At 34.0% G+C, this 24449-nt stretch overlaps 2 protein-coding genes and 1 long non-coding RNA gene across 3 annotated transcripts; all 3 read left to right on the top strand.

Annotated features, from left to right (window-relative positions):
• The first annotated feature begins 1068 nt into the window (after positions 1-1068).
• On the top strand, positions 1069-2335 carry LOC128227769 (uncharacterized). Its single transcript, XR_008259851.1, has 2 exons — positions 1069-1203; positions 1603-2335. It is a non-coding gene; the product is annotated as an uncharacterized LOC128227769 (long non-coding RNA).
• A 3094-nt stretch (positions 2336-5429) lies between these two features.
• LOC128228647 (uncharacterized) lies at positions 5430-12048 on the top strand. Its single transcript, XM_052940078.1, has 5 exons — positions 5430-5613; positions 6302-6475; positions 6979-7116; positions 11028-11164; positions 11807-12048. Exons 1-5 carry the CDS (start codon positions 5542-5544, stop codon positions 11823-11825), a joined length of 540 nt encoding a protein of 179 aa, XP_052796038.1. The 5' UTR covers positions 5430-5541; the 3' UTR covers positions 11826-12048.
• A 3988-nt stretch (positions 12049-16036) lies between these two features.
• On the top strand, positions 16037-23858 carry LOC128229372 (uncharacterized). The gene is made up of 5 exons (XM_052941255.1): positions 16037-17222; positions 18103-18276; positions 18779-18916; positions 22828-22964; positions 23607-23858. Exons 1-5 carry the CDS (start codon positions 17136-17138, stop codon positions 23623-23625), a joined length of 555 nt encoding a protein of 184 aa, XP_052797215.1. The 5' UTR covers positions 16037-17135; the 3' UTR covers positions 23626-23858.
• Positions 23859-24449: the final 591 nt, after the last annotated feature.

The raw sequence follows: 24449 nt of genomic DNA, 5'->3' as shown, positions 1-24449 counted from the left end.
GAGGTTAACCAACCGTAAGAAAGATAGGGTATGCAATTCATGTCCATTTGCTTTAACTAGAGTCAACTATCACATTTAAAGATGAACCGCCCCGTTTTGTTAACGTAATTGTGGTGTGTATCCAAATTTGGAAGATTTTTTGTACACAAAAAAATATATTTATAGATTGTTGACTCACTTTCGATTTTGTCTGTCTTCTGTTATTGTTTGGTTTATTTAGATAAATTGACTATTGGTTCCTGCTAAATCTGTTTCATATATGCATCAGGTTTATTAATGACAAAAAAGAAAACGTTTGAAAGCCGGACATGATGTATTTATTTTAACATTGCTAAAATAGTTTATACTTGCTTTACCAACTAGCCTATACTAACTTTATCTATACGAATGAAACCACCAAAAAAGCGTTTGAAGACCATGATAACCATGTTCCTCAATATTGACATGTATGGAGTGTAAGTAAAGTTAGATATTTACATGTATTTAAACGTTGACAGGTTTAACCAGTTTTTTTATCCCGCTATTTTTAGCAAAGCGAAAGTAGTTCCGAAATTACACACGGTTCTCGCATGATACGGTATCAGAAAACGACAGTATCATGATACTGATTTTTCAATAAGGCGTGCTGTATTTTCACTGATTGATATGGAAAAGGAATTTGATAGGCATATAATAAGTGTTATTATCTCGTTAAAAAGACGACTTAGCAATTCGTTTTAACAATTTTGGTATCTAATAAAAATGACATACGTATCGCATTAAAAGCAGAAAAATAAAATATTGGCCAATTAGAATCTCGTTATAATATCACTCAAATTTGCAAAATTGTACACATGGCTGACGCTAATAATGAAGTTCATGCGTACTGAGCATAAATGATGTTAGATCCTTAAAGCGTCGACATATTTTAATCAAATACTTTGCTTCTTTTTGTATTTTAAATGATGTCGATTTTCCACCACTACTTTAACTGGTGATAAAGGTCGTCTTACAAACTAAATAAGCCCTTCCATTCGTATACATGAGTTACAATACCGAATGCCTAATGTCCATTAATTTTCAGTTTCATGGTAACCTCTGGAATAATACTCCACTTACCTTCAAAGACCTGCCGTTCATAGTGAAGGGACAGTTTATAGTCAGGGCAAACGTTAGAGAATTAGGGGAGCCAGTGGCATGCTTAGAAATGACCATTTGCTTGAAGTAGGTTATTTTTTTTCATTAATGTTGAAACGTTTAAAAAAACGCTTACCCAAAGCATACACTGAATTTCAATGATCAAATTGTCTCACTTTACATTAAGATGCGCATGCATTTTGAGCTGGAAATCGTCCTCCGTCAAATTTACTATATTATTCAAAAATAATACAAACTATAACGTCAATGGCATCTTAAAATGATTGAATCATGGCCCTACAAAACTACTTCTGCTTTTGGACCTTAATGAGTGTATGTAGTGTAAATATTTGTTTGAAATGAAATCTATAAGAGAGCGACAAAGACTTTGTAGTACACACATCTTGCATTGTATATTGACATGTACTATAAAACACTATATATTTTACAAACAAGAAGGTAATACAATATTGCGTTGTATTTCAGTGACTGTAATCTGTGAACAAACGAAGGCAGCACGGAATATCATCTACTTTGAATAAGCAAGATAACTTTCGTCGACGAGTTTGTTTAATTGAACTGATAAGGCTCAGATAAACAGACTTTGTAAAAACATTGGCATATACGTTTGCGTCAACATACTAATAAACAAACTAATCAGATCATTTCCAGTTTGATTTAAGTCTGTTGTGTGAACATAGAAACAATATCGTTACACTTCATCGTTAAGTCAGTGCACAATATATTTAAGAGCCTAGTTAAGGCAATTGCTACATCAGCTGGTGTAAACATGCAGTACATTAAGATAATCATTTTTCTTTTGAACCAGATTTAAATAATTGTAGATTGCGATAAGATCAGCAAGTCGACATGATAGCTCATGCTCAATACCAGGCTTTACTGGTCGAAGCCCAAACTCGACTTATTGTTCGTGTATAGGTAAAATGATATCATTTGAATCTTGTTTGTGTTTATTAAGCTATTATAGTAATTTGTCAGATGCAGGGACACTGGAAAAAAAAGAAACTGCTTTTTATGGGCAAATACTAAATACATATATAAGACGGTTTGTCCAGGGGATCTAGACATGATCCATTCTATTGGTTATCCGATTTAGAAAGGTTTCCATTTAATTGTCCTTTACATAACTTATATCTTCTGCTTCCTTTTATCAATCTTTTTTAAGCATAAATACAAATCTCAATAAATTTGAAAGCAATTTTTGTTTTCTTAATGATACTGTAATACCCCTATTAATGCAATTTAATGTTTTTGCTGGTAGAGTGAATCTCCGAAGTAATACTATTAAAGTTGCGTTATAAACATATCTAGTTTTTTTTATATAATTTATATGCACAGTGTTGTTTGTGGAGTTTTGGGCTGCTGTTCCATGTTTCTTGTTTGTGATGTGTTTTTTTGTGTTCTATGTCTTTAGCGTTTCCTTGTGCAACTAAACGGGGTAAATGTTTAAACTTTGGCTACTGAGCTTGTTTCTGTAGTCTTCCACATAAGTATTGCAAATGATTTCACGACACGTGAAAAAGGTTCGATGTATTAATTAAAACAGAAGGGGCAAACGGGTAATTATAACAAAGGAACACTTCAGATCTGGGCGCTGACGTTGCACCAAGAAATTATGTATCAAGTTATGACATGATCAGAAACACTCGTTGGCACTATTTTTGAACATGGCCGTGTAACAGTTACGACGGAAACTGAAACAGTCGGATGGAATCGTGTGGCTTGGTGACCAAATTCAAAATATTACACAACAGCAAAGGTAAATTTACATCAATTTGTAAACAGCATATGTTAGAAATCCTCTTCACATATGGAATGATGCGTTATAACATTGCAGTTGTAATTCAGGATTCAATGTTTTAGAATTGCGGTTTATCGGTTTTAAGATTAATATTTTAAAATATGTATTATACACATTTGCAAAATAAATTTGAAGTAATCCAACAACAACGCTGAAAGATATATTCAGATGTTTGAATATCGTTATTTTATTGACATCACACGCATTTTACCACAATAAAACTTAAATTGAACAATCACTGATTTCATTTGTATGATCAAAGGTATTCCGAACATGTTGTGCTCATCGGAATATCAATTCAATTGAAAGAATATGCGTTTATCGTGTGAAGCGCAGAAGAAGCGTTCTTTTTGTCAAAATGTAGAAATAAAGAATGTGACTTTCGTCCCACGATGGCAGGTTTCTGTGGTCACGGTTTAAACCCATAGCCATCCCCGTGGTCTTGACGTCCCCGTCCGTCGAGCCCGTCACCATACAGTTCGGCCAGAACGTCTCGATCTTCGGGGCATTTGATGTTTACGAGATGTGTGCACCATCACGGCACTCAGGCTACCAGTTCTTTAAGAAACTTGCGGGTTGTCTTGTAGATACACAAATATTGAACATATATCTATGTGCGTAATATATTTATTAGTTCGATTGGAATTTTACTATGTATTTTTTAGTTCCCTGACGTACCTACGACCATGGGTACATGGTCTGAAATCTCGCGAGCAGTCATATCAATCATATTCTGCAAGAATAAGATATGTTGCATCCAAGTTCTGAAGTTACAAACATGAGTTTAACAAACACATTTAACAATTTGCTGTATGCTTTTTTGTATGGCCTTTAACAATCGAGGTTTTTTTTTCAAATTTTCTGTTCATTAATATTACGTGTATCAATTCTGTCGAACGTACCAAACATCTTTCACATTGTCTGATGATTAATTTTACTTAGATCGACTAATGCACCATAGACACTAAATTAGTAACGAATCCAAATTTGACGATCTTAAGAAAACAGAGCTGGCTCTTTTTCTCTGTAGATCACCAAATGAACTTTAATTATACTTAATGCTACTATTTTGCGACTTGCATTATTACATTTAAGCTTTTGTGAGTATAATGGTTAGCATAGACATAATATGTCAAAACTATTTACGTAGACACATCCGCGTCTAATCTAATCTAAAATATCAAAAAGTGATTTTTGCTCGTTATAAAAGGAATGGACAAAAACTTCCTTTTAACATTATCAATGGGATTTTGCAACCCTGCGCACGTCCTGTGTGGCTATTCTCTTATATACACAACGACAAATATATTTCCTGATACTGAACCCTAGGTTTAAGATATTAAAAGCTTTAACCAGCTCATTTGTTTAAATTGACGATTAAGGAAATAATAACATGTTTCATTAGGCCTCTTAGAAGGTGTATTACCAAACCACCTGAAAGCGAAACCTGTCGACAATGATTGCTTGGTTCATATTAATCTTTGATAATAATTTGATCGTTTAAAGTCCGCCGCATGAAACACTTCGCATGTCTTGCGTCCTTAAAGCGTGTTAGAAATGATTATTTTAAAGCTACCGATGGTCAGAAATCTTGTTTTGCAATTATTTGAAGAGTCCAATTTTACATTAAGGGCACATGTATGATACTGTTAGGAAGTGAAATGGTCCTTCTACTTTAAAGGATCCTGACGTATTGAACATATGAAACGCCCCATTTTGTTAAGGTAATTGGGGTATAGCATTATGTCTGCAAATTTGGAAGATAATTTGTAGACAAATACACATTTATAGAGTCTGGAATCACACTCGATTAAGTTGTTATTTGATTATTCATGTTTTTAGATATAAAGTGTCACGAGTCGTAATATACTACACAAATTGAGCAAATTCAGCGAGTTTTAGTTATGTTTATATGTAAAATGAATGCTTACTTAGATGATATCCTGTAGGAATTAACACAAAAAAGATCAACTTTTACTTTCTTTAATCTTTGACGTCATATCCGGTAAGATGACGTTAAAATTTGTTTTATGCTGTTATGTCCTGTTAAACTCATAAAGTACCGAATGTTTTTCTCACAAAATCAAGACAAAATGTCACTTTTTCCTCTTAAGATTTAAAAAAAAAAATACTACTGTATTCAAGTAAATCCTCATCATAAATTTAAAATGAGAAAAAAAACGTATGACTTGCTACAATATTGCTAATTTAGCAATTATTATTGCATTTTTTTTTGTTTTACAAACACGCGGAGTGATATTTATTCTGTGCTAAATTAAACCGGAAACAAGGTATAACATGTGATAAAAAGTGATTATTTATTGCTTCTTAATCGGTGTTATATATGCATCAAGTTTAATAATGAAAAAATAGTATTTTGAAAGCCAGTTTTAATGTATTCTTTCTTTAGAACTGCAAGGAAGTGTTTATACAGGTAACAAATTAATATCTAGCCTATATAGTTAGTTCATTTGCGTAACTCCTGTTGGAACAAGGAAACTTTTGCATCGCAAATTATTCACATGCTTTCAATGAAATGTTATATTTCATTTAGTCTAAGGCCGTTATTGATGAATTCGTATCAGGACGAAATGCTTTAGCTAATGATGATCTTTTTTTCTTCGTTTCTATTGAGTGTGTGTGAATTTTATTCAGTCGATTCTGCAATGTATATGGTAAGTGATTTATTTTTTACTTAATATATGACTCTCACTGACAAAACACAATATAATAAATAGAGCACTCAAAATGTTTTCCAAGCAAATTCCAAGGTGAAAAGTGGACGAAACGACTTATAAATACTTGTTTGTTACCAAAATTGAACCTGACTCGTATTTTATAGTGTTCAACATCGGTAGCAAAACATAAGCGTCGATTTTGTCATAAGTTATCGTCCGGACACATTTTTTGCAAATTTTTGACAATGGGACATTACTCCGTAAATAAATAGTTGTATGTAACCAGCGTCAAACTGAAATTGTATTTCATGGTGCTAAAAACGCGTACGAATAAGTATTTCAATCCTTCAACTTGTTCATGACTTTTTCTCCAGAAAGCGTATTTTTGTGCGATTCTAAGTTGAAACGAGGCCATAACTTCATAAAGAATTAACGGTTTGTAACCAAAGTCGTATTTGATATGCATCTTATGCTGTACAATTATTTTAAAGCGTCAAACCTTTCAGGAATTATCCTTCGGAAAAGACCGATCGACCGAATAATTGATAGGCACACTCATATATAACATTGATTACAGGAGTGGGGGAATAAAACACATCATGCTTCTTGAAACGGTATATTTCAACACTGATTTTAAAAGAATGAAAAACATATTGCACGAAAAAAAATGTTATATGTGTTTTAGCCAAATGCAGTCAAAGGCAGATTTAGCTTCAGGAATTGTAACAACACGCCTGTGCCCCTCATCTTTGACCATGTTGACATTCAACCCGACCCCGTGCAAATGGACCTTGGCTACGTCAATCTCAATATGAGTGCTACACTCACGAAGATGATTGGTTACTGGAACAAAGTCGATGTAAGTAGCGAAGTACTCGTACTTGAGTACTTGTACCATTAAAGGCCTAGTTTAAGGAATGTTTTGCATGACAATCCCCAGCTGTGCATCTCCTGCTTATTGTACTGATGTCACAGTAGGGGCCAATTTCCTGTTTATTTGTTTATTGGCTCAGATCAATACACAAACATTGTGTACAATACACAGTTTTTTTTTTGGGGGGGGGGGATTAAACTAGGCCTTTAAAATCATTAAAGTAAAAACTGGGAACATTTTATGTTTCGTACTAATTCTGTAATTACGGTGTAGAAAAATAGTGTTGTAAGTACAACTTTCACAAGGAGGAGTCTATTTTCGAATTGCGTTGACCTATGGTGAGGGATGTTTACAGATAGGGTTTTCTCTGTTTTCTCCTAATAAAGATCACAGTTCTGGAAAAAATCATACAACCGGACATTAACTATTGTAGTGTTAATTACAAACTTGAAAATAAATTTATCCGGTATCGTTCTCTGTCATGCTAGGCCAGTTTGAGCGTACGACTGAAGACATCGAACGGTGAAACGGAGCTGTGCTATATTATTGGAGGGCAATGTTACGTATCGGACCTCTGCTACTTCATCAAAACAACGCTCAATATCCCTACGTGTACTATTGAACCGGTATATATGTATATATTTCTTGTCACAATGATATGCCCTGATGTCAGTAGTTATACATTTACGATATATTTTACCCAATATTTATTTCACGCAATAACTTGAAACAATTGTTTACTTGGGCGAACCACAGTTTACCATCTCAAATCTCTACATTTATAACTATGCAATGTCGTTTAAAAGTAATCAAAAATATAATGACGGACAGAATGGATACTCCTAAATTTCCTTTATGCTTCATACGACAATGTAGCTCGTTAAAAGGTGTTTAGTTTTCGTTAAAACGACCTAGAATCTCAATTTTCGTGACTGACGTTTCTCGTTGAAACGACTTAGCGAGTTACAAAGTCGTTTAGACGGCAGACATTAGTCGCTTTAACGTGATTAAAATGACTCGGATGTCATCTGTATGCCATGTATGATAATTATACTAAAAACACTTTAATTGTATCAAAGAGTGTGCTTTTTTGTTCATGTTTGATTCAAAAGGATTTTTAATACCTGGATTACACGATCATGAAATTTTAGTGAGCATTCATTTACCTTCGCATTCTGAGAAGATTTATCATTACGAACACATATTTTGTTTTGTTTTTTAACATAAGTTAATTATTAAAGGTAATTATTTGATAAAGCTGATACGTAAACCGGAAATATTTACACCTCAACTTCCATTCCTTAAATGAACTGCCTTTCGGCAATTGCGTTCATCAATCGATGAACGCAACATCTTCGGATATGTTCGGGTCGCAATTCATCGCATAACAATATACATAAAAAACTATTGATCTTGTTATTGTTTGTATTGTGTCAGCAGGTCCCGTAAAATATAAATCAACATTTTAGAAAGTGCTAAGTTATTATATTTTATACGTTTTGTTGCCAAAGGTGTTTTAATTTTACGTTTTAAAGTGATTTCAAGTGGTTGATCTTTTCCCGCGTTATTGTGACGTCATTTGAAAAAATGTTTCCGGTAACAGTCGGGTCGTCCTATTTAAAGAACGGGTAAGAAAGGATAACTGAAAGGTAATCCGAAATGAAATGAAGTATTTTTTAACGTTTCTTGAATAAAGTAATGAACTAATGGTGTAAATATAAGGAATGAATTGCGGGGTTGATGTCATTATCGGGGATATGAACGCATTGGGCTGGTCAAAGTACGAGTGGAGTCCTTCGGCCTCCACACACTTAGATCAGCCCAATTGCATTCATACCCCGATAATGACATCAAACCCGCAATTCATTCCTTAAATAAAACAAATCGACGACATGCAGTTTTTTAACGTATATGTATATAAACGTATTTCGAACTCATTACTCAATACTCTAGTTTCATTGCAAGATGGCATAGATACATTCAAGTACACTATACTGCTATTTATTTAACCGACTTTGTAGAAAATAGTCTATGCTTCATACTAATTCAAAATGTTAAGCTTAAGGAAAAAAACCCGATATTCTTGTAGGTTGCTCGAGGGTTATTGTAGTATAATCCGGAACATTCTCGAGGGTTATTGTAGTATGTTTTTGAACATTCTCGAGGGCTTTGTAGTATGTTATTGAACATTCTCGAGGGCTTTTTAGTGTTTTTTTTTAACATTCTTGAGGGCTTTGTAGTATGTTCTTGAACATTCTCGATGGTTATTGTAGCATGTTCATGAACATTCTCGAGGGTTATTGTACCATGTTTTTGAACATTCTCGAGGGCTTTGTAGTATGTTTTTGAACATTCTCGAGGGTTATTGTAGTATGTTTTTGAACATTCTCGAGGGCTTTGTAGTATGTTCTTGAACATTCTCGAGGGTATTGTAGTATGTTCTTGAACATTCTCGAGGATTATTGTAGTTTGTTTTTGAACATTCTCGAGGGCTTTGTAGTATGTTTATGAACATTCTCGAGGGCTTTGTAGTATGTTCTTGAACATTCTCGAGGATTATTGTAGTTTGTTTTTGAACATTCTCGAGGGCTTTGTAGTATGTTTATGAACATTCTCGAGGGCTTTGTAGTATGTTCTTGAACATTCTCGAGGGTATTGTAGTATGCTCCTGAACATTCTCCAGGGTAATTGTAGTATGTTTTTGAACATTTTCGAGGGCTATTATATCATGTTCTTTGTCATTCTCGAGGGTTTTGTAATATGTTCTGGAACATTCTTGAAGGCTTTGTACTTTGTTCTAGCACATTTTCGATGGTTATTGTTGTATGTTCTACATTCTCGGTGGTTATTGTAGTATGTTCTGGACTATTCTTGAGTGTTATTGAAGTCAGTTCTGGAACATTTTCGATGGTTATTGTAGTATGTTCTGGACTATTCTTGAGGGTTATTGTAGTATGTTTTACATTCTAAAGGGTTATTGTGGTGTGCTCTGTAACATTCTCGAGGGTTTTTGTAGAATGTTCTGGACCATTCTCAATGTTTTTTTATTGTATAATCTGGAACATTCTCGAGGGGTTTTGTAATATGTTCAGGAACATTCTCAATGTTTTTATTGTATAATCTGGAACATTCTCGAGGGGTTTTGTAGTATGTTCATGACCATTCTCAATGTTTTTATTGTATAATCTGGAAAATTCTCGAGGGGTTTTGTAGTATGTTCAGGAACATTCTCAATGTTTTTATTGTATAATCGGGATCATTCTCGAGGGGTTTTGTAGTATGTTCAGGAACATTCTCAATGTTTTTATTGTATAATCTGGAACATTCTCGAGGGTTTTTTTAGTATGTTCAGGAACATTCTCAATGTTTTATTGTATAATCTGGAAAATTCTCGAGGGGTTTTGTAGTATGTTCAGGAACATTCTCAATGTTTTTATTGTATAATCGGGATCATTCTCGAGGGGTTTTGTAGTATGTTCAGGAACATTCTCAATGTTTTTATTGTATAATCTGGAAAATTCTCAAGGGGTTTTGTAGTATATTCAGGAACATTCCCAATGTTTTTATTGTATAATCGGGATCATTCTCGAGGGGTTTTGTAGTATATTCAGGAACATTCTCAATGTTTTTATTGTATAATCTGGAAAATTCTCAAGGGGTTTTGTAGTATGTTCAGGAACATTCTCAATGTTTTATTGTATAATCTGGAAAATTCTCAAGGGGTTTTGTAGTATGTTCAGGAACATTCTCAATGTTTTATTGTATAATCGGGATCATTCTCGAGGGGTTTTGTAGTATATTCAGGAACATTCTCAATGTTTTTATTGTATAATCTGGAAAATTCTCAAGGGGTTTTGTAGTATGTTCAGGAACATTCTCAATGTTTTTATTGTATAATCTGGAAAATTCTCAAGGGGTTTTGTAGTATGTTCAGGAACATTCTCAATGTTTTATTGTATAATCTGGAAAATTCTCAAGGGGTTTTGTAGTATATTCAGGAACATTCCCAATGTTTTTATTGTATAATCTGGAAAATTCTCGATGATTACTGTGGTATGTTCTGGAACATTCTGATTGGAGTAAAAACCTTAACCTCTCAAAAAGTATAAAAAATTCAGTAGTGCTTAATTATTTCCAAAATCTTGGATTTAATTGATTTATTTTATCTAAGGGTTTTTGTCAATTTTATTTCCAAAACTCTCAGTTATTTTGGCATGTTTGACTTAACATGATGTCATATAAAAGAGTTATACCATCATTGATTTAATATAACGTCCGCATATTATCTTTAGATTATACATCGCATTATAAATATTTGCCGGTTGAAATGCGCATAGCATCAATAGGGTCTTGTCCATAAACCGTCGACATGTTTTAATCAAATAGTATGTTATTTTTATGTGTTTTAAAAATGGTATTTTAAATGATGTCGATTTGCAACCACTACCAAGCTGATAAAAACGTACGTTTTATATATACAATAAGCCCTTGGAAGAGCAATAACTAGACCGCATGTCTAATTGCCGTTATTTTTCAGTTTCAAGGTAACTTCTTGAATAGAGCTCGGCAGTTCGAACATCTGCCGTTTATAGTGAAGGGACAATTTACAATCAAAGCAAACGTCAGAGAATTAGGGGAGCCAGTGGCATGTTTAGAATGGACCATGTGCTTGAAGTAGGTTCTGTTGCTTTAAATGATTGTTAAAATATTAAAACGTTTTCAGGAAACGCTAATGCAAAGAATACATTACACTTCCATGTTCAGATGATCGCATTTATTCTTAAAAATACTTATAATACTAAAATACTTATATATAAATACAAACATTTTCAATATATTTTGTGCCATAATGCCGTGGCAGTTTGGTCATTTTAGATTTTTTTCTTACAATTCATGTTATACTGTGTTGATTTGGTGGTGTAGATCATCTTCAACTAGGACTATTCATATACATTGACGTTGGAATGCGCACGACTTTGAAATAAAAATCCTCTTTGTAAAATTTTCAATTGTCTGAAATTCACCTACATACGAAATTATGTACTTGTATTTTAATCATTTTTTTCATAGTGATAAGTGTTGTTTACTATTGATAACTGCACCGCCATTGTCATCTTGCAATGTTTGAATTGTGTCCCTTCAAACCTACTATTGTTTCTGGACAACCGCTTGAGATATGGATGTAGTGTAAACATCTGAATTGAAGTTTTGTAGGGAACAATAAAGACTGATTGCACTGTATATTGTCATGTACACTAAGTAAATGTATATTTTACAGACCAAAAGTAAAAACATAAATTGTGGGTTTTATTTCAGTGATTGCAGTTTACTTTGAACAAACATGATGATCATCTACGTTGAAAGAGAAGTGGCGTCGGAGAAGTTTGCCTAGTTGCACTTATATGTTCACACACATAAGATTTGTACAACATTGATGTATAAGTTTTGCTTCACCATACTAATAAACAGTATTTGCTAAAACATTCAAGCATCGAGTTTACCCTTTTTTAACAAAACTGACTCATTATATTTTTTTTAAATAAAAGAAATTGTTACGTTGCGTAATAAACAAAAAAAACTGTCCGAGCATGAGATACTTGGGAGCTGAGTTAAGGGAATGCTACCTCAGTCGTTTTTGAATATCAGAAAAAGAGGTTATGATGTTTCTTTGAATCCGATTTAAACAATTGTTTGTTATGAGATTAACACGTCAACAAGGTAGCTCAGTTATGGGCACTTTAAGCTTATACTCCGGTTCTAGGTGGTTCAAGATCTACACTGTACACATTTATTTACAGGTTTAATGATATTATATGAAACTTTTTTGCATTTGTCTTGAATAATTACAGTAATTGGTGAAAAGCAGAGACACTGGAAAGTGAGTTCAACTTGTGTTTTTGGCCCTAGGCAAATTGAATTCACCCGTAGTTCCTGTGAAATGTACAGAGATGAATTGAATATACTTAGTCTATGTAAAATGAAACTAGAAGTCCTATTTCTCATTGTTAAGATTATTAGTGAGTCTAGACATCTTATTTGCAACTGTGTTTGTTAAGAAGTTGAAGATACAGTCGAAACGCGTTGGCTCGAAATCGATTGGCTCGATTATCTCGTTGGCTCGAACTGGATGTAAAAGACGCAATTTGTTATACTCTTTGTTAAGCATTCCCGCTTGGATCGATATTCGCTTGGACAGTCCCTTGGATATCGTGGCAACAGGTTTCGACTGTCCTTACTTTTCCGACAAAAGTCAGAAAACTTATATTTTAAGGCTTAATACAACTGAGAATTGTAAGTTGGTCGTGGGTAGGTGACGGGCCACAACATTCAGCTTTGTCTTGGGTAGGTGACGGGCCACAACATCCAGCTTCGACTTGGGTAGGTGACGGGTCACAACATTCAGTTCTGACTTGGGTAGGTGACGGGCCTCAACAATCGGCTCTGTCTTTGGTAGGTGACGGGCCTCGACATTCAGCTGACGGGCCTCAATAGTCAGGTCTGTCTTGGGTAGGTGACGGGCCTCAACATTCAGCTCTGACTTGGGTAGGTGACAGGTCTAAACATTCTGCTCTGACTTGGGTATATGACGGGCCTCAACATTCAGCTCTGACTTGGTGAGTTGACGGGCTTCAACATTCAGCTCTGACTTGGGGAGATGACGGGATTCAACATTCAGCTTTGACTTAGGGAGATGACGGGCTTCAACATTCAGCTCTGACTTGGGGATATGACGGGCTTCAACATTCAGGTCTGACTCGGGGAGATGACGGGCTTAAACATCAAGCTCTGTCTTGGGGAGATGACGGGCTTCAATATCAAGCTCTGTCTTGGGGAGATGACGGGCTTCAACATTCAGCTCTGACTTTGGGAGATGCCGGGCTTCAATATCAAGCTCTGACTTTGGGAGATGACGAACTTCAACATCAAATAGGTAGGTGACAGGTTTAAGGTAGTTTTAATGCTTCTGTTAAATGTATAGCCCGTTACTGGCTGAATTTCATATGTTTTATCGATTTTATTAAAGAAAGATAAAATAAACAATATGTCACTAAACTACTCATGAAATAGGGTTTTGTAGATAAAGAAATTCAGAAATATGCGATAAATTTATGCTTGATATTTTGCATAATGGTAAACCATATGAATCACTAGGTAGAAGGGTTCTTTTATATCTTAAAACTTTCCTTTGTTCTGTTAGAAATATGATTAACACGTTTGTTTACATATTGACATCGATAATGACCTTTTGACTTTTTGCCGGAGTTTATTGTGTTTCGATTTAATAATATGATTTGGGTTGTATAGAAATATGCTCAACAATTGGTGGACAAGACTCTTAAAAGAGTATGTTAGTATCTCAAAGTTAGCCTTCGATCACTAGCGACCAAGTTTCACTTTCAGTTTGCAATAGAATGTAACCTAAGCATGACCTTAATTTGGTTTTTGGTTGTATAGGAAGGTAATGAAGGCCTAATTATAATCGATCGTACTTGTGTTATAGAATTATTTCAAATAAACACTTGGTTACGTCAGGTTAAGTGTTCATAAAAAGTTTGATAGATTAAATACTTATTTTGAGGAACAACATAGTAATCCCGCTTGTTAGATATTGGTTAATGTTCACACCATTTAATTGTACAGGCAGTGAGAGAGTGAATGCTAGGGAACACCAACCAAGCATTTGCGTTGATGTACAGTTGTTATAATCTTAGAAAAGTGTGCAATTTAGTAAAGATTGTTACAATGAATCCTCTGTGAAATTGTTACACAAAAAGGTGTTCAAATTTTTGTTAATACCTGAACCCTAAACTCCCAATAAGTTTTGACGTATTGAGTCTCGGGACTACACTTTATTTATATTTATCGTTTATTTGAAATATTCTATTCGAATTTCCTCATACGTTTTTCCGTTGTTGGGAAATACCACTTTATAAAAACAAAATTGTTGTCAAATATTGATATGCTGAAACATGAATGTTACACTTTAATTACTTTTTGTTAGAAGTGCTAAAACATTACTGCCCAACTTGTGGCCATGTCCATTCAGCTAGGTGATTGTCTGTGTTTGTGTGTCTCTCTTATAATTATCTTTATTACGTACGTGTCTCTAGTTGAGTGTCTGTTTTGTTATAGTTCTTGTGCCACCAGAAGATCGCAGGGAGACGGTGACTGCTTGTCTTGTTCCATTATCGTTTCCTCAATTTAAGGGCAACGCAATACCTTTCGTACCAGAGATTTCCGTTCAGGCAAAATTATTATTTAATTCAGGTAAAAAAATCATGTTTTTTTAGTCGCATTTGCTTTAGATGTTGTTTGTTATTGTTAGTATCTTATTTGTCGATGTTATGCTAGTGGGGAGCCTTTATCGGGTGCTAGCTTAACTAGATTTGTTTTGAAAAAAGTCTGTTATCGGTTAAGCTTTTTTGATGTGTGTACGTTTGTTTGTGATGTTTGTATGTATGTGGACCTTTGTTTTATGCCTTAGAGGGTAAATATTTGACTACTGACCGTCTCAATGTAGTTTTCAATGTCATTTATCAAATGAAACTCCTCTCGAAGTAACAGTATTGACAAGGGCCTTGTTTAATCAGGGTCCACACAATCATTCAGTGAATAAGATTGATTTAGCCACTAATGATAAAGTACGGCTTTAATCCTCATCACAAGTTATTAATAAGATGTTTTTTTTTTGTCTAAATATAACACATCAAACATCTAACCATTCCATTTAATGAACGACCTTGAAATGACCTTGACCTTGACCTTTGGTGACCTTGATAGTCAGTATGTTAGAAAGCTAAGCATATGAACATAACTTACTTCAAACATTTAAGTCAATAAATGTTTGTGTTAAATAGTTATAATAAATACTGTAAGACTAGTCATGGGCTAAGAAAACAGCGGTCATATTGGCTGTTATCTTGGTTACCATAGTAACCTGGAGGATGCCAGCTGTCCACCCTCGCTAAATATGAACTTCAGACATCCCCCAACAAAATATACCTAGAAACGCTCTGGACAAAAAATGCACACACATACCTTTAGGGACTGTACTTCGAAAAACTAGCAAGCATTTAAGAAAACATTTCCATTAATGAATATTCAAATGATCATACGCCATCAAGATCGAATAAGGTAAGCGTCAGTGGAAGTCTGCTTAGTGTGTAGACGACAATAGTTCTATGTATTCTTCATAAAGCGAAGGTATTTTCTGTAACTTCGATAATAAATGTGAATATAAGTAATACCAGTACAAAAGTATCCACAATATCAAATATAAAAGCAAAATATATTATTAACACTTCAGATGTCACATTTCTACTATTGCGCCTCATATTCCAGGATCTTGGTCAGACTTTGTACAAAATGGTGGAAATTCGTATAAATAACGGAACACGTTTGATAACTATCCGAACCTACCGATGGTCAGAAATCTCGTTATGCAGTCCATGTCTATTTAGAGTAAATGATTTTCACTAAGGGCACATGTATGGTACTGTTATGAAGTGAACTGGTCATTCTATTTAAAAGGATTCTGACTAATAGAACAAATGAAACGGCTCATTTTGTTAAGTATTGTGGTATTGCTATATGTGTCCAAATTTGGAAGATTATTTGTACGCAAATGAATATTTATAGAGTTTTGATTGACCTTTCGATTGGGTTGTATTTGAATGTTTTTGGTTTAATTAGATATATAGGATCTTTCACGAGTCGTAAGATTATACACAATTTCATTCAAAGAGTTTAGCAAATATGTCACTAAGTGAGCCTTTGACGAGCCAAATAACATATTGCCAAGTAGCATACAATTGTGTATTATAGTATGATGAGTGTCAGATTTATCCGATGTCTTTTCCTGTAAGAAAATAGCTTAAGCTACCTACCGGTTTCACCTGTTTTAGTGAAGAACCGACCACCAATGCAATGGCATTTATCGCTCTTAATGCATTTAAGAGATGTAGAACTTGGGATAATTTAAAACCACAGATATATCCGATCGTGTCTATTTTGTTCAGAAGTAAAATGCACTCAAACTAAGATTATGTCACACCAGAAATACGTAAATAGCTTAAAAATTAACACAATTTGCTTTCTTTTTAATTGTGACGTCATGTCCGGTAAGATGACATCACAATTTATAATATGTACATGAAGTAATTTCCTGTTAAACTCTTTAAGAACCAAATTTTTTTTTTTTTACAAAATCGAGAAAAAATTATCACGCTTTCCGCTTAGGTATTAAATGGAAAATGTACTTCTTTATTTAAGAAAATCTTCATCATAAATAAAAAATGAGAAAGAAAACGTAAGACTTGCTACAATACTGCCAATTAAGCAATTAATTTTGCCATTATTTTTTTTTACAAACACGCGGAGTGATATATTATCTCACCTATAAAAACAGGGTAATGTTATATTACACATGTGTAATGCAGTGAAATACATGGTGGCTATTTTTAGCCGGAAAAAACAACATGTGATAACAAGTGATCATTTATTGCTGCTTAATCAGTGTTATATGAGGCCTTAATCTGTGTTATAATAAGGAAATTTATGCATTGTAAATTATAAAAAAGCTTTCAGTATAATATTTTGTTTCCTTAAGTCTAGGGTCTCATTGTTGATTTAATATCAGGACAAAATGCTTAAGCTTAAGATAATATTTTTATTTTCATGGTTTCTATGTTATGTGTGTGATTTTAATTCCGTTGATTCTGCAATATATATGGTAAGTGATTTATTTTTTACTTAATATAATTATCAGTGAAAAATACTAAAAATACTAGTAAATTATTATTATAAGTAATATTCAAAAAATAATAAACAAGAGCATTCACAAGAGTGATGAATAACCCCATAGGCCGCCTGGATATAGGAATGAAATAAACTATATATTTAAAAAAGGGCCATAACTCCATCAAACATTGGTGGACTGTCACAATAGTCGAACTTTATATATATTCGTATGTGTTAAACACTTGTATTCATGATGTATTGTTTAGAAAGGGTCTGTTGGCCAATTAAAGTTAAAAAGAGGCCATAACTCCGTCACGAATTAGTTGTTTGAATCAGTCAAATGTTGTGTGGTGTTGTACATTGTACCAAAAAGTATTTAAATCCATCGACCCTGTCATTAGTTATCATCCAGACACATTGTTTTGGCAAGTTCTAAGCTAGGTCTGGTTTTGTCGGGTTAAACATATGTACCAAATATTATTTATACCCGTCAAACCTTTCATGAGAGTTCATGTCCGGACATCTTTTCTTAGCAAATTCTAAGATTAGGAGGGGAAAAAACGGTAAGTCCACTCCTATATACCAGTGAACACAGAAGATGGGAAATAAAACACATCTTGGTGCTTGAAACGGCATACTTCAACACTATGCATCTTATGCTGTACAATTATTTTAAAGCGTCAAACCTTTCAGGAATTATCCTTCGGAAAAGACCGATCGACCGAATAATTGATAGGCACACTCATATATAACATTGATTACAGGAGTGGGGGAATAAAACACATCATGCTTCTTGAAACGGTATATTTCAACACTGATTTTAAAAGAATGAAAAACATATTGCACGAAAAAAAATGTTATATGTGTTTTAGCCAAATGCAGTCAAAGGCAGATTTAGCTTCAGGAATTGTAACAACACGCCTGTGCCCCTCATCTTTGACCATGTTGACATTCAACCCGACCCCGTGCAAATGGACCTTGGCTACGTCAATCTCAATATGAGTGCTACACTCACGAAGATGATTGGTTACTCGAACAAAGTCGATGTAAGTAGCGAAGTACTCGTACTTGAGTACTTGTACCATTAAAGGCCTAGTTTAAGGAATGTTTTGCATGACAATCCCCAGCTGTGCATCTCCTGCTTATTGTACTGATGTCACAGTAGGGGCCAATTTCCTGTTTATTTGTTTATTGGCTCAGATCAATACACAAACATTGTGTACAATACACAGTTTTTTTTTGGGGGGGGGGGATTAAACTAGGCCTTTAAAATCATTAAAGTAAAAACTGGGAACATTTTATGTTTCGTACTAATTCTGTAATTACGGTGTAGAAAAATAGTGTTGTAAGTACAACTTTCACAAGGAGGAGTCTATTTTCGAATTGCGTTGACCTATGGTGAGGGATGTTTACAGATAGGGTTTTCTCTGTTTTCTCCTAATAAAGATCACAGTTCTGGAAAAAATCATACAACCGGACATTAACTATTGTAGTGTTAATTACAAACTTGAAAATAAATTTATCCGGTATCGTTCTCTGTCATGCTAGGCCAGTTTGAGCGTACGACTGAAGACATCGAACGGTGAAACGGAGCTGTGCTATATTATTGGAGGGCAATGTTACGTATCGGACCTCTGCTACTTCATCAAAACAACGCTCAATATCCCTACGTGTACTATTGAACCGGTATATATGTATATATTTCTTGTCACAATGATATGCCCTGATGTCAGTAGTTATACATTTACGATATATTTTACCCAATATTTATTTCACGCAATAACTTGAAACAATTGTTTACTTGGGCGAACCACAGTTTACCATCTCAAATCTCTACATTTATAACTATGCAATGTCGTTTAAAAGTAATCAAAAATATAATGACGGACAGAATGGATACTCCTAAATTTCCTTTATGCTTCATACGACAATGTAGCTCGTTAAAAGGTGTTTAGTTTTCGTTAAAACGACCTAGAATCTCAATTTTCGTGACTGACGTTTCTCGTTGAAACGACTTAGCGAGTTACAAAGTCGTTTAGACGGCAGACATTAGTCGCTTTAACGTGATTAAAATGACTCGGATGTCATCTGTATGCCATGTATGATAATTATACTAAAAACACTTTAATTGTATCAAAGAGTGTGCTTTTTTGTTCATGTTTGATTCAAAAGGATTTTTAATACCTGGATTACACGATCATGAAATTTTAGTGAGCATTCATTTACCTTCGCATTCTGAGAAGATTTATCATTACGAACACATATTTTGTTTTGTTTTTTAACATAAGTTAATTATTAAAGGTAATTATTTGATAAAGCTGATACGTAAACCGGAAATATTTACACCTCAACTTCCATTCCTTAAATGAACTGCCTTTCGGCAATTGCGTTCATCAATCGATGAACGCAACATCTTCGGATATGTTCGGGTCGCAATTCATCGCATAACAATATACATAAAAAACTATTGATCTTGTTATTGTTTGTATTGTGTCAGCAGGTCCCGTAAAATATAAATCAACATTTTAGAAAGTGCTAAGTTATTATATTTTATACGTTTTGTTGCCAAAGGTGTTTTAATTTTACGTTTTAAAGTGATTTCAAGTGGTTGATCTTTTCCCGCGTTATTGTGACGTCATTTGAAAAAATGTTTCCGGTAACAGTCGGGTCGTCCTATTTAAAGAACGGGTAAGAAAGGATAACTGAAAGGTAATCCGAAATGAAATGAAGTATTTTTTAACGTTTCTTGAATAAAGTAATGAACTAATGGTGTAAATATAAGGAATGAATTGCGGGGTTGATGTCATTATCGGGGATATGAACGCATTGGGCTGGTCAAAGTACGAGTGGAGTCCTTCGGCCTCCACACACTTAGATCAGCCCAATTGCATTCATACCCCGATAATGACATCAAACCCGCAATTCATTCCTTAAATAAAACAAATCGACGACATGCAGTTTTTTAACGTATATGTATATAAACGTATTTCGAACTCATTACTCAATACTCTAGTTTCATTGCAAGATGGCATAGATACATTCAAGTACACTATACTGCTATTTATTTAACCGACTTTGTAGAAAATAGTCTATGCTTCATACTAATTCAAAATGTTAAGCTTAAGGAAAAAAACCCGATATTCTTGTAGGTTGCTCGAGGGTTATTGTAGTATAATCCGGAACATTCTCGAGGGTTATTGTAGTATGTTTTTGAACATTCTCGAGGGCTTTGTAGTATGTTATTGAACATTCTCGAGGGCTTTTTAGTGTTTTTTTTTAACATTCTTGAGGGCTATGTAGTATGTTCTTGAACATTCTCGATGGTTATTGTAGCATGTTCATGAACATTCTCGAGGGTTATTGTACCATGTTTTTGAACATTCTCGAGGGCTTTGTAGTATGTTTTTGAACATTCTCGAGGGTTATTGTAGTATGTTTTTGAACATTCTCGAGGGCTTTGTAGTATGTTCTTGAACATTCTCGAGGGTATTGTAGTATGTTCTTGAACATTCTCGAGGATTATTGTAGTTTGTTTTTGAACATTCTCGAGGGCTTTGTAGTATGTTTATGAACATTCTCGAGGGCTTTGTAGTATGTTCTTGAACATTCTCGAGGATTATTGTAGTTTGTTTTTGAACATTCTCGAGGGCTTTGTAGTATGTTTATGAACATTCTCGAGGGCTTTGTAGTATGTTCTTGAACATTCTCGAGGGTATTGTAGTATGCTCCTGAACATTCTCCAGGGTAATTGTAGTATGTTTTTGAACATTTTCGAGGGCTATTATATCATGTTCTTTGTCATTCTCGAGGGTTTTGTAATATGTTCTGGAACATTCTTGAAGGCTTTGTACTTTGTTCTAGCACATTTTCGATGGTTATTGTTGTATGTTCTACATTCTCGGTGGTTATTGTAGTATGTTCTGGACTATTCTTGAGTGTTATTGAAGTCAGTTCTGGAACATTTTCGATGGTTATTGTAGTATGTTCTGGACTATTCTTGAGGGTTATTGTAGTATGTTTTACATTCTAAAGGGTTATTGTGGTGTGCTCTGTAACATTCTCGAGGGTTTTTGTAGAATGTTCTGGACCATTCTCAATGTTTTTTTATTGTATAATCTGGAACATTCTCGAGGGGTTTTGTAATATGTTCAGGAACATTCTCAATGTTTTTATTGTATAATCTGGAACATTCTCGAGGGGTTTTGTAGTATGTTCATGACCATTCTCAATGTTTTTATTGTATAATCTGGAAAATTCTCGAGGGGTTTTGTAGTATGTTCAGGAACATTCTCAATGTTTTTATTGTATAATCGGGATCATTCTCGAGGGGTTTTGTAGTATGTTCAGGAACATTCTCAATGTTTTTATTGTATAATCTGGAACATTCTCGAGGGTTTTTTTAGTATGTTCAGGAACATTCTCAATGTTTTATTGTATAATCTGGAAAATTCTCGAGGGGTTTTGTAGTATGTTCAGGAACATTCTCAATGTTTTTATTGTATAATCGGGATCATTCTCGAGGGGTTTTGTAGTATGTTCAGGAACATTCTCAATGTTTTTATTGTATAATCTGGAAAATTCTCAAGGGGTTTTGTAGTATATTCAGGAACATTCCCAATGTTTTTATTGTATAATCGGGATCATTCTCGAGGGGTTTTGTAGTATATTCAGGAACATTCTCAATGTTTTTATTGTATAATCTGGAAAATTCTCAAGGGGTTTTGTAGTATGTTCAGGAACATTCTCAATGTTTTATTGTATAATCTGGAAAATTCTCAAGGGGTTTTGTAGTATGTTCAGGAACATTCTCAATGTTTTATTGTATAATCGGGATCATTCTCGAGGGGTTTTGTAGTATATTCAGGAACATTCTCAATGTTTTTATTGTATAATCTGGAAAATTCTCAAGGGGTTTTGTAGTATGTTCAGGAACATTCTCAATGTTTTTATTGTATAATCTGGAAAATTCTCAAGGGGTTTTGTAGTATGTTCAGGAACATTCTCAATGTTTTATTGTATAATCTGGAAAATTCTCAAGGGGTTTTGTAGTATATTCAGGAACATTCCCAATGTTTTTATTGTATAATCTGGAAAATTCTCGATGATTACTGTGGTATGTTCTGGAACATTCTGATTGGAGTAAAAACCTTAACCTCTCAAAAAGTATAAAAAATTCAGTAGTGCTTAATTATTTCCAAAATCTTGGATTTAATTGATTTATTTTATCTAAGGGTTTTTGTCAATTTTATTTCCAAAACTCTCAGTTATTTTGGCATGTTTGACTTAACATGATGTCATATAAAAGAGTTATACCATCATTGATTTAATATAACGTCCGCATATTATCTTTAGATTATACATCGCATTATAAATATTTGCCGGTTGAAATGCGCATAGCATCAATAGGGTCTTGTCCATAAACCGTCGACATGTTTTAATCAAATAGTATGTTATTTTTATGTGTTTTAAAAATGGTATTTTAAATGATGTCGATTTGCAACCACTACCAAGCTGATAAAAACGTACGTTTTATATATACAATAAGCCCTTGGAAGAGCAATAACTAGACCGCATGTCTAATTGCCGTTATTTTTCAGTTTCAAGGTAACTTCTTGAATAGAGCTCGGCAGTTCGAACATCTGCCGTTTATAGTGAAGGGACAATTTACAATCAAAGCAAACGTCAGAGAATTAGGGGAGCCAGTGGCATGTTTAGAATGGACCATGTGCTTGAAGTAGGTTCTGTTGCTTTAAATGATTGTTAAAATATTAAAACGTTTTCAGGAAACGCTAATGCAAAGAATACATTACACTTCCATGTTCAGATGATCGCATTTATTCTTAAAAATACTTATAATACTAAAATACTTATATATAAATACAAACATTTTCAATATATTTTGTGCCATAATGCCGTGGCAGTTTGGTCATTTTAGATTTTTTTCTTACAATTCATGTTATACTGTGTTGATTTGGTGGTGTAGATCATCTTCAACTAGGACTATTCATATACATTGACGTTGGAATGCGCACGACTTTGAAATAAAAATCCTCTTTGTAAAATTTTCAATTGTCTGAAATTCACCTACATACGAAATTATGTACTTGTATTTTAATCATTTTTTTCATAGTGATAAGTGTTGTTTACTATTGATAACTGCACCGCCATTGTCATCTTGCAATGTTTGAATTGTGTCCCTTCAAACCTACTATTGTTTCTGGACAACCGCTTGAGATATGGATGTAGTGTAAACATCTGAATTGAAGTTTTGTAGGGAACAATAAAGACTGATTGCACTGTATATTGTCATGTACACTAAGTAAATGTATATTTTACAGACCAAAAGTAAAAACATAAATTGTGGGTTTTATTTCAGTGATTGCAGTTTACTTTGAACAAACATGATGATCATCTACGTTGAAAGAGAAGTGGCGTCGGAGAAGTTTGCCTAGTTGCACTTATATGTTCACACACATAAGATTTGTACAACATTGATGTATAAGTTTTGCTTCACCATACTAATAAACAGTATTTGCTAAAACATTCAAGCATCGAGTTTACCCTTTTTTAACAAAACTGACTCATTATATTTTTTTTAAATAAAAGAAATTGTTACGTTGCGTAATAAACAAAAAAAACTGTCCGAGCATGAGATACTTGGGAGCTGAGTTAAGGGAATGCTACCTCAGTCGTTTTTGAATATCAGAAAAAGAGGTTATGATGTTTCTTTGAATCCGATTTAAACAATTGTTTGTTATGAGATTAACACGTCAACAAGGTAGCTCAGTTATGGGCACTTTAAGCTTATACTCCGGTTCTAGGTGGTTCAAGATCTACACTGTACACATTTATTTACAGGTTTAATGATATTATATGAAACTTTTTTGCATTTGTCTTGAATAATTACAGTAATTGGTGAAAAGCAGAGACACTGGAAAGTGAGTTCAACTTGTGTTTTTGGCCCTAGGCAAATTGAATTCACCCGTAGTTCCTGTGAAATGTACAGAGATGAATTGAATATACTTAGTCTATGTAAAATGAAACTAGAAGTCCTATTTCTCATTGTTAAGATTATTAGTGAGTCTAGACATCTTATTTGCAACTGTGTTTGTTAAGAAGTTGAAGATACAGTCGAAACGCGTTGGCTCGAAATCGATTGGCTCGATTATCTCGTTGGCTCGAACTGGATGTAAAAGACGCAATTTGTTATACTCTTTGT

Source organism: Mya arenaria, chromosome 3 (genome assembly GCF_026914265.1).
Source record: "Mya arenaria isolate MELC-2E11 chromosome 3, ASM2691426v1".
Lineage (NCBI taxonomy): Eukaryota > Metazoa > Mollusca > Bivalvia > Myida > Myidae > Mya > Mya arenaria.
Note: the sequence above shows the minus strand (reverse complement) of the source record. Positions and strands in the feature narration are given on the sequence as shown.